Here is a 15,235-nt window from a genome sequence, read left to right as displayed (position 1 = left end):
GGATTCAACACAAATGGGGCCGTTGTAAGCAATGGCCCCGTTTCCATTTATTTTTATTTTTGGGGTGCTCAAACCACATAGCAAGCAAATGCACACCTTTGGATGTGGATGTGATGTATTGCTTTGCTCCATTTTTGGACAGACTTTATTATTTAGTATGTCACAATGTTAAAAGGGGGGGGGGGAGTTGCATGCTTCATGTTTACATGTTTTGTGTTGTGTTGTGGTTTCAAAGCCCAAAACTTTTTTCCCCTGGTGGAGAAATGGGAGGAGGAGGTCCTGCTTGGGCTTCCAGGATTGCTGTAGATTCTCCACCATTCGGAAGTGTTCCCTTAGCAGAGTGTAGGAGCAGATGGAAGAGGGACTGTGGTGGTGGAACAGCCAATCACAATGCAGGAAAAACAGGATGTTTGCGCTTGCGCATTTGAATATATATAAAAAAAGTAAGTTTGTGTGAAGGAGCAGAAGGAAAACAGATTATTTCCTTCATGGAAAATGGACACCAGTGCAAAAGACAAAAATGGAATAAAATAGATCTAAATTCAGAAATAACGTATGTAGGCCATTATTATTTTGCTGTGCGGAATCAACCAGGCAGGAATAAACTACATGTAGTGTGTGGCAGACCAAATTGGAGCCTGACTTATAATTATGCTAAATACTCTAAAATACTAGCAACAGCTAATGAGAGTTGGGTAGTCATGAAAGTCCAGCTGTTTACCAGATCATATAGAGGTTTTGTATTGTAACTGGGGAAAGCATACTGACTTTGTACAATTCCTTTTTCTGTTTTAACTGCCAGTAGGACTGTAATTATATTTTGTTGTTCAGCCTTTGTTGTGCTTATATGAACATTAAAATGCATTAAAGTTAAATACCAGTGGTAATAATTCACAGATTTGCATTTAAGAACCATTTAAATTGCTTTATCTCATTAACGTTTACCCAGCACATTTACTTCTCTATGCAAAGCTTTAAATGTGGCTATGCTTTCATCTTTTTTCCTGCTTAATAATTGATACTGTAGCTTCAGCTTTTTCCAATCTTAAATGCTGTGGTATCCAAGTATTAGGAACATTTGAAGATTTTCATTTTTAAATTAAATTAAATTGGAATCTTCATGTAATGCTGATCTGATGGGAATACCTCAATGGAATAGGAAATCACAAAAATATGTTTGAAGAAAGGAAGAAGAACGAGAAAATGAAGGTCTATTTCTTAGCTAAAAAGAATGTAAGAATGATTTATGCTTCTCATTTTCTTCATTTCTTTATGTATGTAGTAAACAAAATAAATTATACTGGTGAGAAACACCCATTTGAATGTTCATATAGTTTTAGAAATTATGGATACTTGGCCAGTTTTTACCTTTTTCACTGTTTTATGTAATCAGTTTAGGTCTGGTTCACCTAAGAGAACATCCCTCTGCTTAAATTAAATGGAGAGAGAAACATGGAGAGATTAAATGGAGAAACATGTGGCACATGAGTGTAATTAGCAACCATTTCCATTAGTTTACATGACTTTAAACGAGTTGGCATATTTCTAGGCAGTAGGTGTATTAGTCTTAAATGACCACGATAGCTTAATGGATTGTTCATGTTAAGAGAAAGTAGACTTAGGTAGACCAGGTGCTGGATGTGCACAAAGAGAGGGCTACAGCTTCAGTGAAATACTGAAGCAAGATAAGGAAGCATCTATTTGGCCACTGTTGGAAATAGGATTTTCTGTTGGTCAGCAGATAAGCTGCTTAGGAGATCTGTGGAGCCAGCCTGCCTTGGAGTGGGCTTCACTTCCCCCTGAAGGAGCAGGTTCGTAGCTTGGAGGCACTACTAGATCTTGGCCTAAGGTTGGAGGTTCAGAACTCATTTGTGCCACATAGCACCTTTTATCAACTTTAGCTGGTTCACCAGAAGCAGCCATTTCTTGAAAAGCATGATCTGGCCACACTTTTCCACGCTCTGATCACAATTGTCAAATTACTGTGAGAGCTTGCTCTACACTGAAGCCTTTGAAAACTGTTATGAAGTGCCAGTTGGTCCAAATTGCAGTGGCCAGACTACTCTCAGAGTGTGGTTACAGAAATCAGATCACTTGTGTGCTGACAGATCTGCACTGGCTACTCATCAATTTCTGGGCACAATTCATAGTGTGATGTCCCACTATGCCCCACTCTTACCTTTGATGCCCCAAACAACTTTGGGCCAGGATACCTCAGGGACTGTCTCTTCTCATACTATCACACCCACCATTAAGATCTACTTCTCAAGCCCTGCTTTTTGTGCCTGTACCTTCAGAGGTTAGGTAGATGGCAACTAGAGGCAGGGCATTTTCTGTGGTGGCATCTTGCCTATGGAGCACCCTTCCCCTTGAAGGTCAGGGAGCACCTGTTTTGCTTTTTTTAGGTGCCACGATAAAACATACTTTTGCACCCAAACTTTTAATTGGGAGTTTTGTCTTGTGAGCTTTTTAATGATCCTGGGTTATGGATAGTGGTTGATTACGCACAACATAATAATACCAGGTTACATTCGGTATTTAAAAATCCAGGTCTATTCTATCCCGGTTTCTCCCTTTGCATGGGTGCCCGTTTCTGTGAATGAATTGAGTTAATACCGGGAGGAAGTACTCTGATTTCTTTCGCATAAGTCCCCCATTTTTTTGGTGTAAATAGCAAGTGGCGCTTGGCAAGAGCGAGTGGGAACGGGTCCAGCACTTGTGCTTTCCCACATGGACTTGCTTGCCTGGCTTCTGGAAGAGCTGTCAACGGGCAGAAAACTTGCTTGGGGAATGTTTTGGAAAGGGTAGGCTGAAACTCAGCAGAAATGAAACTGACATGATGTAAGGTGGGAAGATCAGGCGCCGGGGTGGGAAAAATAGGTTTTGCTCCCGTGGTGTTCTCACAAAAGCGGGGTGGGATCAATGTGGGATTTTGGGAACAGATCGCGATTTTAGTAGTTTTTTAAAAACCGGGGATGAGGGAAATATCGCGGGACAAACCCGCTTTAGGATCAGGAACCGTGCTACCTTCTTGGCCAAACCAGGATATTTCTCTTGCTCAACCCAGGATATTTGGATCATGGGGAATCAACCAGCGTGTAGACAACCTGTGTCCACTAGTTTTTAATGACTTGTTTTTATACTGTGGTTTTTAAATTATAAACTGCCTCAAGCAGGACTCTCCAAAGCAGAATATAAATGTTCTAAATAAAAAATGGTCTAATATAGAGAATGGGAAAAATTCTTTCGAGAGAAATTTCATGTCCATCGCAGTGTTTCTACACTTAGATTCCTTGATTGTTACTCTTCTTATGAAAGAGAATGGGAAAGCCAGTAAGCACTGCCTCAAAACTACTCTCTATGGCAAAATTACTTGTCACTAGGAACAATATGTTTCCATGTTCTTAATGCCTCATTTCCAAATATCACAGGTAGGATTTGCATTCTGAAAGTTCATTTGGGGCATTCTTTGTGTTAAAGCTAGAATTCAGAAGTGCAGAGTTCTGAGACTTTAGATCTCTTTATTCCACTGCTTCATTAAAGGGGCTATCACAAATTTCATTGTGTGTGAAAATCCATGAGCCTTCCACTTCTAAAGAACAGAGTCAGTCTATAAAACTAGCATAGTGTAACTCTTAATTGCACCCAGTGAATGGTAGCTAGCTTTTACAACAACACTTATGAGGGATTGAAATATTCCATCAAGACTGCATGCTGTTGAATTCCTGTACTAAAACTAAAGCACTTTCATTTAATGAACTGAAGTAACACTTTTAGCCTTTTGCTCAGAGGGCAGTTACAAAAGAAAAATGTCAGCAGTGCAAGTATTTTTAATAGAAGCATGCCCATTTCCCTGTTCAGTTAAGCAACTCCCATTCAACCCAACTTATTTCATATTGTGTATGCTCAATAACATATGGGAGGATGGCCTGCAAATTCTCTTCCTAGGACTTGCTGTTGTATCTTGTGCCCAAGTGCCAAATGTGTGTTATGTGCCTGAAACAATTTTCTGTTGTATTTTTGCCCCTAATAATTAATATTCATAATTCATAATTAATCCTGATTTGATACAAACAAGAACTCTCATTTAAAATGTCATCCAAATTTGTAATTAAATAATACAAGAGGTTTGGATTGACTCTTAAGAGTGAAATACTGTGGGCTGTTACTTGGAGCTAAAGATGGTTCTATATATTTATGACTGTTGTGGAAAACATGTAATGTGTGGATGTCAGAACAAGCATTCACATGTTCACTTTCCTTATTGGCTGTGAGAAACACTGGTGCAGTCATAATAATCCAACTCTGACTAGTTAATGGATGTGTAACTGTGCATCAGATGTCACTGTAAATCACCCATGGGCTTTCATGCGCCCTTGTTCTTTCCTCATTGTTCATCTCCTCACTGATTTGCACGTGCGTTCCATCTTCCTTCTTGGACTAGCATTAACTGTGAAACAGTTTTATAGCTGAACTAATGTTATGCTAATTACAATATTCAAACAAGAAATGCTGTCCTTTGTTGTATCCACACTAGCCTAGAATTAGAATTGCCTAGAATAGCCACACTTGCCTAGAATTAGAATTGTAAAGTTGGAAGGGACCACCTAATGCAGGATCAGCCTAGAGTATCGCTGTCAAGTGTTTGTCCAGCCACTGCTTAAAGATTACCAGTGAGAGTGCTCACCACTTCCCTGGGCAACCAATTCCACTGTTGATCTACTCTCACTGTAAAAAATTTTCCTGATATACAGATGGTACCTCTCTGTCTATAATTTGAACCATTTGAACCACCACCAGTGGCGTAGGAGGTTAAGAGCTCGTGTATCTAATCTGGAGGAACTGGGTTTGATTCCCAGCTCTGCCGCCTGAGCTGTGGAGGCTTATCTGGGGAATTCAGATTAGCTGTACACTCCCACACACGCCAGCTGTGTGACCTTGGGCTAGTCACAGCTTTTCAGAGCTCTCTCAGCCCCACCTACCTCACAGGGTGTTTGTTGTGAGGGGGGAAGGACAAGGAGATTGTAAGCCCCTTTGAGTCTCCTGCAGGAGAGAAAGGGGGTATATAAATCCAAACTCCTCTTCTTCTTCTTCTTCTTCTTCTTCTTCTTCTTCTTCTTCTTCTTCTTCTTCTTCTTCTTCTTCTTCTTCTTCTTCTTCTTCTTCTTCTTCTTCTTCTTCTTCTTCTTCTTCTTCATTATTGTGAGTCCTGTCCTCGGCTGCCAACAGAAACAGCTATTTGCCCTCCTCTAAGTGGCAGCGCTTCGAATGCCTTGTCCCTACTACTCAACCTCTTCTTCCCCAGGTTGAGCATTCCCAAGTCCTTCAGCCTTTCCTCATAGGGCTTGGTCTCCAGGCTCCTGACCAGCCTTGTTGCTCTGTTCTGCATGCACCCTATCACTGTACATACTTTTTGAAATGAGGTCCCAGAACCGCACACAGTACTCCAGGTGCAGCCTGACCAACACAGTGTACAGCAGAACTGTGACATCTTCCTCTATAAGTTCTTTATTTCTCTATTGATCTCACATTTTACAATATGTTCACATGATTATCATTTAATGTAACTTCTATCTGATAAACATAAAGCTGTTACCCTATCTGTAGTTCATTATTTAATGGGTGCCTTGAAAATACGTCATAAGATATAATAATTTTTTGTTTAAATGCATATTTACATGCAGGTGCTCATTTGCACTAGAACTAGAATAGGATTCAATATATGTTTAATGTACAATATATATATATAATGGTATCTTATAGTTGCTTATAATTTTAAAAATATTTCAGAGATAAAACTATTACTTTGTACATTTAGTCATAATGGAAAATAAGTATCTATCTCAACACCTTCAAACATACTTTGGGTTAAAAACCATGTGATTTTCACTAGCTATTTTCTCTCTAATGCTCCTGTCATGTGAGCAGTAAATTGTAGCTATTTCACAAAGTACAGATACACCTTTATCAAAATGTACTGAATCATTTTTATTCCAGTTATATTTTAGTTGATATGTAAGGGTGATGGTTTCACAAAAAATTAGAAATAGGCTTATGCAGTCACTGTTTTTAAAATTACCAAAATCTGTATTGGTCTGTACTTGCATATTCTGGAATTATTGCAGGACTTTAAAAAGTTATATAAAAATGGCAGTGTTTCTATATATTTTATTTTATCAACATATGGGACACACAGCTTGTTGCTTTTTCCCATATAGGTAATATTTGATCTATGTACTTGGCTTTTGGATAGCAATAAATTGAATATTCTATTGTCAACCATAAAGAAGTTATAGTAATCATCTCTTAACTGTGATTTCTCCTGATATCTTACACTATTTTGGAATCATTTACTGCAGGCAGTGCTGTAGAAATCTTCATGTGAAATACTGTTAGTTTCCTTTGACTTAGTAGCACCATGCATGTCTGTGGCCCGTTCCGCACGGGCCTCGCAAGCGTGGGTGCACCGGCATACTTGTCGCCAGTGCATGCCGCAGGGCTGCATTCCACACGCAAGCCGGCACAGATCACTCTTACCTTGTCTTCTGGCCACTGTCACACTGGAGAGGCCAGGGGACACGCCCCCATGGCCATGGCAACACCACCAGGGCCGGAGGTCAAGAAGCATGTCCCCTGGGTTCTCCAGAGTGACGGTGGCCGGGGGACAAGGTAAGAGGGATCTGTTTTCCTTCCTCGTCCTTAGTTGATTAAATATAAAACTTGATATGCATCTGTGCTTTGTACTGCTGTCATTGTGTTGCAGTGTATCACTTATGAGTCTTTTAGAGTGGGTGAGCTATATTTGTGTCCCCATACAGGGGAAGAGCTTCAAAGTAAGTTCTCCCCACCCCATACTGTGCAAATTAAGACAAAATACTTCTCTCAGTCTATTAACCCACAGTATTTCCTACAAACATAAGTAGCTCACATAATGTACATCTATTCTTGACAGGGGCATTGAATGGACAAGCTTGAGTGGTTTTCTGTCTTTTGCCACATCAACACCTAATAATCTTGGGCTAGTAAGAAATGAACTGCAGCTGGTTGATCTTCCTACAGGTAACTATATTATGAAACATGACTACTATCGACCAAATAAATATAAAGTGACTTTTGTGAAATGTTACATGTAAAAAACTTTCTCTGGATTATTTCTCTTCAAATATTAATGAGTTGATTAACAGCTTGGCATGTCTCACATCCTTTTAAAAAAATGGAATTAAAAAATTCTAGGCAATCTCATCTCTGCAAACTGATTGAAGAGTCACTTTATGAATAATCTTTCAAGCGTAAAAGAGAAGAAATTACTATTGTTAGTAAAAAACTGAGCACTATTAAAATGTTTACATTTTAACTTCATTTGAGACGCCAAATATACTTGCCACTGGTCTAAAAATTCAGTTAATGCGAGAGTTTCTCAGGCTTAAAGAAATCTTGCCAGCATCCTAAACATGCTAAATTTTACACATCTAATCCCTGTCACTGTGGGATAACACTGATGGGTTTTTACTTCTCTTGTTGGTTTTATAGGTTTTAGTGTAGTTCAGTTCTGTTATTTGCTGATTTTATGTATTGAATTGTTTTATCTTATTATTGGGTACTGTTTTCATCTTATTGTGGAAGATTTCACAGCTGCCAAACCTTTAGCTGGTTGTTGGCCTTTCATTACAATTCAAGCCTCGCCCAGAGGCCTAGGAAGTAGTAATGTATCGGCGTAGTATTCGTGCGGATCCCAGCAGGGCTACCTTCTGAATTTGAAAGATGTTAATTTTGTCAATTCGAAGATGTTTCAAGTGCTGCCCTAGTGTTTTCAGGATGGCGCCCAGTGTGCCCATTACCACTAGGACGACCGCAGCTGGTTTGTGCCATAGACGCTGAAGCTCAAATTTCAAATCATGGTATCTAGTGACCTTCTCGTGTTCTTTTTCAATGACCCTGCTGTCACCGTGTACTGCTATGTCTATGATGGTCACTTTCTTGTCCACAGTGATGTTTGGTGTATTGTGTTTCAACACTTTGTCCGTTTGGATTCAAACGTCCCACAGGATCTTGACCTTCTAATTTTCCATTACTTTCTCTGGACAATGTTCCCACCAGTTCTTAACTGTTCTTATGTTGTAATTCTTGCATAAATTCCAGTGGATCATCTTGGCCGCTGAGTTGTGCCTCTGTTTGTACTCAGTCTGGGCAGTCTTTTTGCAGCAGCTGAGGACATGATCTACAGTTCTTCAGCTTCTTTGCACAATCTGCATTTTGCATCACCCGAGGATTTTTTTATTCTGGCCTTGATCGAATTTGTTGTAATGGCTTGCTCTTGAGCAGCTAAAATTATTATTATTATTATTAAATTTAGTATACCACCCACCCCCCGAAGGGCTCTAGGCTGTGTACAATAAAACCAAACTAGCAACATAGAACAAACATATAAACAGCAAATTCAAAAATGAAATACATTAAAATCCAATAACAACTTTATAACCCAATTTTAGATGGCATCCAGGAACTCCAACCCAGCCTCCCCCCGGGAGCGATTGGCAGTTTTATTTATTTATTTATTTATTTATATTTTAGATTTATAGGCCGCCTCTTCCCCGAAGGGCTCGAGGCGGCTCAACAACATGGCTGTTATTAACAGCAACTCAACAACATAACTTAAACATTAAAACTCCGGCAGCAGTTACATATAATTTAAACAATCCAAGCCATTCAAACAGTATAAAACAGTTCAAACAGGCGCCCGTTCCTAAGGCTAAAAGCAAGGGAAAAGAGGAAAGAAGAAAGAGGAAAGAAGAAAGGGAGGGAACAGGTGGGCCCAGATGGAGTCACAGCAGGCCCAACCGAGATGACAAAGATGGAAATTCGGCAGAGTTTCAGTGGGGGGCAGTAGAACAGCGGCCAGCCTCTCCAAAGGCCCGGTGGAATAATTCTGTCTTACAGGCCCTGCGGAACTCGCCAAGATCCCGCAGGGCCCGGACTGATGGGGGTAAGGTATTCCACCAGGCTGGGGCCAGAGCCGTAAAGGCCCTGGCCCGGGTCGAGGCCAGCCGCATCGTCGCGGGGCTAGGGGTCACCAGCAATTCTGCCACTGCCGAGCGCAGTGGCCTATGTGGGACATAAGGGGTGATGCGGTCCCGTAGATATGAGGGCCCCATGCCGCGTAAGGCCTTAAAGGTTGTTACCAATACCTTGAAGACGATCCGGAACTCCACTGGGAGCCAGTGCAGATGGCGTAGCACAGGGGTGATATGGTCTGAGTAATCACCACCTCTCAGAAGCCGTGCCGCTGCATTCTGGACCAGCTTCAATTTCCGGATCAATCGCAAGGGGAGGCCCGCGTAAAGCGAGTTACAGTAATCTAACCGCGAGGTGACTGTCGCATGGATCACAGTGGCCAGGTCAGTCTTGGAGAGATAGGGAGCCAACCGCCATGCCTGGCGAAGATGAAAAAACGCAACCTGGGTAACATGGGCCACCTGGCTCTCCATTGACAAGGCAGAGTCCAGGCGGACCCCCAGGCTACGAGCCAGGGATGCCGGGGCCAAAACGACCCCCTCCAATATAGGCGGCTGGAATTCCCTTGGTCTCTCCCCCCGGCCCAGCCAGAGGACCTCCGTCTTTGTTGGATTAAGTTTTAACCTACTCTGCTTCAACCAACCAGCGACCGACTCCAGACAATGCTGTAGAGCTGCAGGGGCAGAGGCCGCCCCCCTCTCCATCAACAGAATGAGCTGGGTGTCATCCGCATATTGGTGACAGACCAGCCCAAAGCTTTGCCAGTAGATGATACATGGGGGTTTTCGTGAGGGGACGGTGGGTCAGTGGCCACCCCCCCCCCCAAGGCCTGGTGGAACAGCTCAGTTTTACAGGCCCTGCAGATTAATTATAGGTTGTTATGTCAAAACAGTTTTTATATTAAGCAATTCTGTTGTATATCGCCCCGAGCCAGACATGGGAGGGGTGATTAATAAATCTCATAAATATTGCCCCTTCACTGCTTCATGCCTGCCCACCTCTTTCTATTCACACCATTTCTTTCAGGCTGTCCCATTTAAAGGGATACATAAGGTTTTTTCCCCTCTCATTATATCTATGGAACCTTAAATTATTCTTGTCAGATACTACTTTAGTACTCATAGTAAGCTCCTGGGAAATGAGAACCTGTAGTCTCTCTCTCCTCTGACAAATTTGACAATGTTCTTGAAAACATTATTTTCAGGTAGTCTCTAGTGTAGTGACAAATATGTAGATTTATCAAGAACAGGTAGTCTCTAGTGTAGTGACAAATATGTAGATTTATCAAGAAGGGAGTGCATACACTTGTGCCTTCAGAAAATCAGTCTGTTACTCTGTGGTCTGTTTGCTAAGACTTTTATACAAATAGCTTGCATGATAAAGGCATGTTAGAAGTTTTTAGTCATTAGTACTTATTGTTCAGCCTATACCCAAGGTGGCGAACCTATGGCACTCCAGATGTTCATGGACTACAAATTGTAGTCCATGAGCATCTGGAGTGCCATAGGTTCGCCAGCACTGGCCTGTACCATCTTCAGCAGTTTGAGTTAGCATAGAAATGAAGAACTTTTTTGTTTTAATCAAAACAGTGCTTGAAAATTCTGGTAAAATACATGGAGGCATTGAGTTTTTTTAAATGATAATGTTATTTAATACCATGTTACACCCATCCAGTGATGTAGGTATATATATTTTTATGGGGTGGGTTCGGTGACTGAAGTCTTTCTGGCTGTTCAATTCCATGCATTATTTTAAGCAAGCCAGACATGTAATGGGAGGGGTTTGAACCCGAGAAACCCCCCCTTACCTACGTCCCTGCCCCATCTTTCTTTTACAAAATCCACATATCAAAACAAACAGAAAACATATTTATAATTATTTTCCAATCTCTGAATTAAAGCATAAATCTCAAAATGATAATGCCCAAGGCTGCACAGATTTGATAATCCAGTATTTTACAAATAGAAACCATCTTTGTGTGAATAGTTTCTGTGTGAATAATCTATTTTCTTCTCCTTCCCTAAGTGCTGTAAGCATCTCCATCCACATAATATGCCAACATGCCCTGAGCCAAGACTCGACAGAAGTGCTCTTCTTTTGATTCCAATTCTTGGCCACCAACATCCTTTCTGCCAAGATTAAATTCCTCAAAAAATACCCATATTTTTTCTCTAACTGTGAGACCATCTGACCAAACAAAATGAACATTGGAATGCATTCCACCTCCTCTTCTATTGTGTCACTCTAAATCCTACAAATCTTTTAAGTGCTAGGCAGCTCCACCATAAATTGATAAGGGGTCCTTTGTCTGCTGTGCATCTCCAGCATTGATCTGTTGTTTTATTGACTATCTTATTAATTCTCCCTGTGGGACTTTGTGTTGGGAGATTGTGTGCAGTATAGAATGAGCTAAAAGCAAAGTCCAAGTGCTAGTAATGCCTCACACTAGGCATTGGCTTCTAAATTTACAGATTAGAATTGACATGATGAAATGCGGAATGATCAAGATCATTTAAAAAGCAGACTACTGTGCTTGTCAATTATGGTGGATTTGCTTGTGTGGGTTATGCCATTTGTGTCTCTCTTGTGTATTAGGTAGAAGCATTGCATTTCGTGGAGAACGAGGGACTGATGAACCAGCCATTGAAATGATAAAAGTATCTCACTTGAAGTAAGTAGATTATCCTCGAGAAAGATGAGATGTTGTCTTGTCTTAAATTATGTTAAGAGCCTTGTAGCAGGCAAGAATAATCCAGTACACAGTAAAGTGTCTTCAGAAGGAAGACAGTTGAATAAGCATTATTAAAAGTGTTGGTTTGGCATTCAGGTGCGCTGTGTTCCTGTGGAGGCAGTACTGGACAGGAGGAATTATCCCAACAAAACTGTGACCCATCTTCCTTCTCCTTTTACTCCAAGGGGTAGTATTGCTTTGGAAATTACTCAGTATCACTCAGTACTGTAACTGTATAGTGGCAGATTCATCAGCCTTCTCCAATTAACCTAGGACCACAAGGCAAAAGATGTTACCGTTCTATAAACGTTAAAGCTGTGTCAGTATATTTTTCTAGTTTAAAGAAGGTCACATTTTAGAGCAATATTTTATTTATTAATAAAATTATAATATTTACCAATTTAGTGCAATGTATCATTTCTAATAATCTAGGAATGCAAAATACATTGTGTATATGCTTTAGTTCACAGCATTGTTATGAAATTTAAAAGGTCTCTCACTGTCTTTATTTTCAGGCAGTATTTGGCAGTTGTGTTTAAAGACAAACCTTTGGAACTGTGGGATATCAGGACATGTACTCTTCTGAGAGAAATGTCCAAAAACTTTCCTACAATCACAGCTTTGGTAAACAGTTTTGGTTGTTGTGTTTTTCTTTCACAGAATTTAAGACAATGTATTAAAAATTCCAGGCACTGACCAGACCCAGTGCTATGTCACGTCAGGCAACCCCCAATTCTACCTTACTGTCCTAACCACTTATTTCAAGAAATACTGTGTATGAGTGCAATCCGAAAGGGGGTTAGGTGGATCCTTGGAAATGGCATGAAGTTATGACCCTGCGGGTTCCCACTTCGGCAGCATAAGAGGCAAAGATGCCAGCAAAGGGGCTATTATGCTGGCGGCAGGGGACTATGCAACTGCATGGCACCTGAACCCTTAACCAGCTGTGTGTGCCAGTTCCTCTCTGCCACAAGAGCTTGTGTTGGCTTAGATGAGAGTGGCCCAGGGGTCTTCCCAGGGGTGGTTCAGTCATCTTCCAGTGTTATTTTGGCCCCAAAACACCTATTTTTTGCAGTGCAGACTTACGTCACTAAAAAGGATAGCCTAAATCAGGGGTAGGGAACCTGCGGCTCTCCAGATGTTCAGGAACTACAATTCCCATCAGCCCCTACCAGCATGGCCAATTGGCCATGCTGACAGAGGCTGATGGGAATTGTAGTTCCTGAACATCTGGAGAGCCGCAGGTTCCCTACCCCTGGCCTAAATCATTCCCAGCAATGGACCTTTCCACAGAGGTGGAGCGAGAGGAAACTGCGCCCAGGGTAAGCGCGTGCTGTGCGCCCCTGCCGCAGCACTGTCTGCCACGGAATGCCCCCACCACTGCCTGGCCGCAGTTCCGCCCGGGCCATTGCACCCCCTATCCCAGGGGTAGGGAACCTGCGGCTCTCCAGATGTTCAGGAACTACAATTCCCATCAGCCCCTACCAGCATTGCCAATTGGCCATGCTGACAGAGGCTGATGGGAATTGTAGTTCCTGAACATCTGGAGAGCCGCAGGTTCCCTACCCCTGCCCTATCCCCATCCCGTGGGCGCTATGCCACTGCCTCTCCAGGAGAGAATAGGTTTTCTCCTCCCCTCCCCCCATCTGCCATCAATTTCTTCTTTGGGGATTGTAGTGTATAGCCCCAAAACAGCTGCATCTGTTGAACTGTAATTTGCAGTCAGCATCTGTACTTAATTATTGCAGCTGCAGGTTTTATTCTATTCTGTTGTTGTGTGGAGTAACTCATGGAATTAACTGCTGGTGTTTTAATCCCTACAACTTGGACTTCTTGAAACATATTAGGGGTGGTGCCCCAGCTACTTTTCTACTCCCCCTCTTTTTTGATTGGGCTGCCTACTTTGCATAGCTTGAAATATACCTGTTTGTTTCTGGATATGCTTTTGGTGTTGAAACTATTCACCTTCTTATCCTTTTAACATAAACAAGCCAGCCAATAAAGGGAGAGGAGCCTGACCCAAATATTGTACCCTTCCATAAGAAGAGCTTTGCTTGCACAAATAAATCTGACTGAAATTGAAAAAGAAAACCTAAAAATGAAAAGTTATAAGGTATTTTATTAAATAGATTAAAAAGGTAATACATCATCTTTTCTCAGGAATGGTCGCCTTCGCATAACCTGAAGAGCTTACGAAAGAAGCAGCTTGCAGCCCGTGAAGCTATGGCCCGGCAAACTGTATCTGATACAACTGAACTGAGCACTTTAGAATCTTCTGTGATCAGGTATCAGTGCTGTTTGAATGAGAAATCACATCACTTTTCAGTAGAGTCCTTTCTTGTCAAAGGTTACATTTAATAGCTTTGTGGGTTTTCAGACAAATTAAAATGAAATATTCATCCACCAGGATTGCCTGAGAGAAACATAACAGACAAAAGCATGGGCCAGGATCAGACTCCCAGTGTTATCGTCATATGTAAATTTAAGGCAGGTTTTTGTGAGTGCATGTGTTAAGGAAGAATCTTACTGCATGGATAAGTAAGCCAGTGAATATTACTCAACCAAAAAAAATGAAACTTTTTTAGTGATCAGAGTAACATTCAGTGGAATAGATGAATGACTTGTACAGTCCTTGAACACAAGTATGGGGGAAACTTGCATTTTCTTCCAACACCAGGAAATTTAGCTGTGAAACTATTCAGATGGGGTGCTTTGTTGAGCCAGAGGGAAGGGGACAAAAATTCTCTGCTTTTTACAACACCTGAGGCCTGCAGAAGAGCGGACAAAGTAGGTGAAATAGTTCTCTCTTCTTCAAGCACTTGCTCGATGGATACAAAAGTTAATGTGATTTTTGTCTGTTTTCTCCCTCCCCATTTCACTTGGCTGTTAGTCCACATGGGTCCTGCATCCACAGAAATTAACTGCTGCTGAGAGAGAATGAGCAGTTAGAATCTGTGTCCTGATAGGTTGCAGCCCTATTATGGTTGACATGCTTTCAGTTAGCTACAAAAAAGAACTTAACTCTGCGTTGAAAATCTCAAAATCTAAGATTGCAAAGACTAATGAAAAGTCAGTTTGCATGAATTATTTCATTGGGTATTTGCAGAATTTAGAACGTTTTTTTAAAGACCGGTTGCATTTGAGGTGCAGAAAGGGAAGCAGAACCAGCGACACGTTTATTGTCTTGCACACTGGTTCTGATTGCGCTTCTCTGTCATTTTGTGGACAGACACTCACCTGAATCTAGCGACAACTTGCTTTTATGCCAAAGCTTTCTTGTTCATTTTAAAATGGGGATAATGTCTGTTTCTGATGTATAAATGTACAGGAAAATCCTAGCACGCAGGAATTCTATGGAATTTCTGGAGAACTTCAATGAAGGTTAAGTCAGTGTGCATTTTCTAGATTTTCCCTGTAAGCAGATGTATAGGAATGTTATTTGTGAAAAGTATTATAAGTTTCAGATATTAAACCAATTTGTGATCTCATTCC

The 15,235-nt window shown here is 41.3% G+C and overlaps 1 protein-coding gene across 1 annotated transcript in view; it reads left to right on the top strand.

The window, feature by feature from the left end:
- WDR11 (WD repeat domain 11) overlaps positions 1–15,235 on the top strand; it is a 68,743-nt gene that overhangs the window by 30,850 nt on the left and 22,658 nt on the right. The window contains exons 12-15 of the mRNA XM_048506557.1: positions 6,953–7,059; positions 11,608–11,683; positions 12,259–12,367; positions 13,904–14,028. Of these exons, the coding sequence (XP_048362514.1) occupies positions 6,953–7,059; positions 11,608–11,683; positions 12,259–12,367; positions 13,904–14,028 (417 nt within the window). The remainder of the gene's footprint in view (positions 1–6,952; positions 7,060–11,607; positions 11,684–12,258; positions 12,368–13,903; positions 14,029–15,235) is intronic.

The sequence above is a fragment of the Sphaerodactylus townsendi genome, linkage group LG08, assembly GCF_021028975.2.
Source record: "Sphaerodactylus townsendi isolate TG3544 linkage group LG08, MPM_Stown_v2.3, whole genome shotgun sequence".
In the NCBI taxonomy this organism is placed as follows: Eukaryota; Metazoa; Chordata; class Lepidosauria; order Squamata; family Sphaerodactylidae; genus Sphaerodactylus; species Sphaerodactylus townsendi.
Note: the sequence above shows the minus strand (reverse complement) of the source record. Positions and strands in the feature narration are given on the sequence as shown.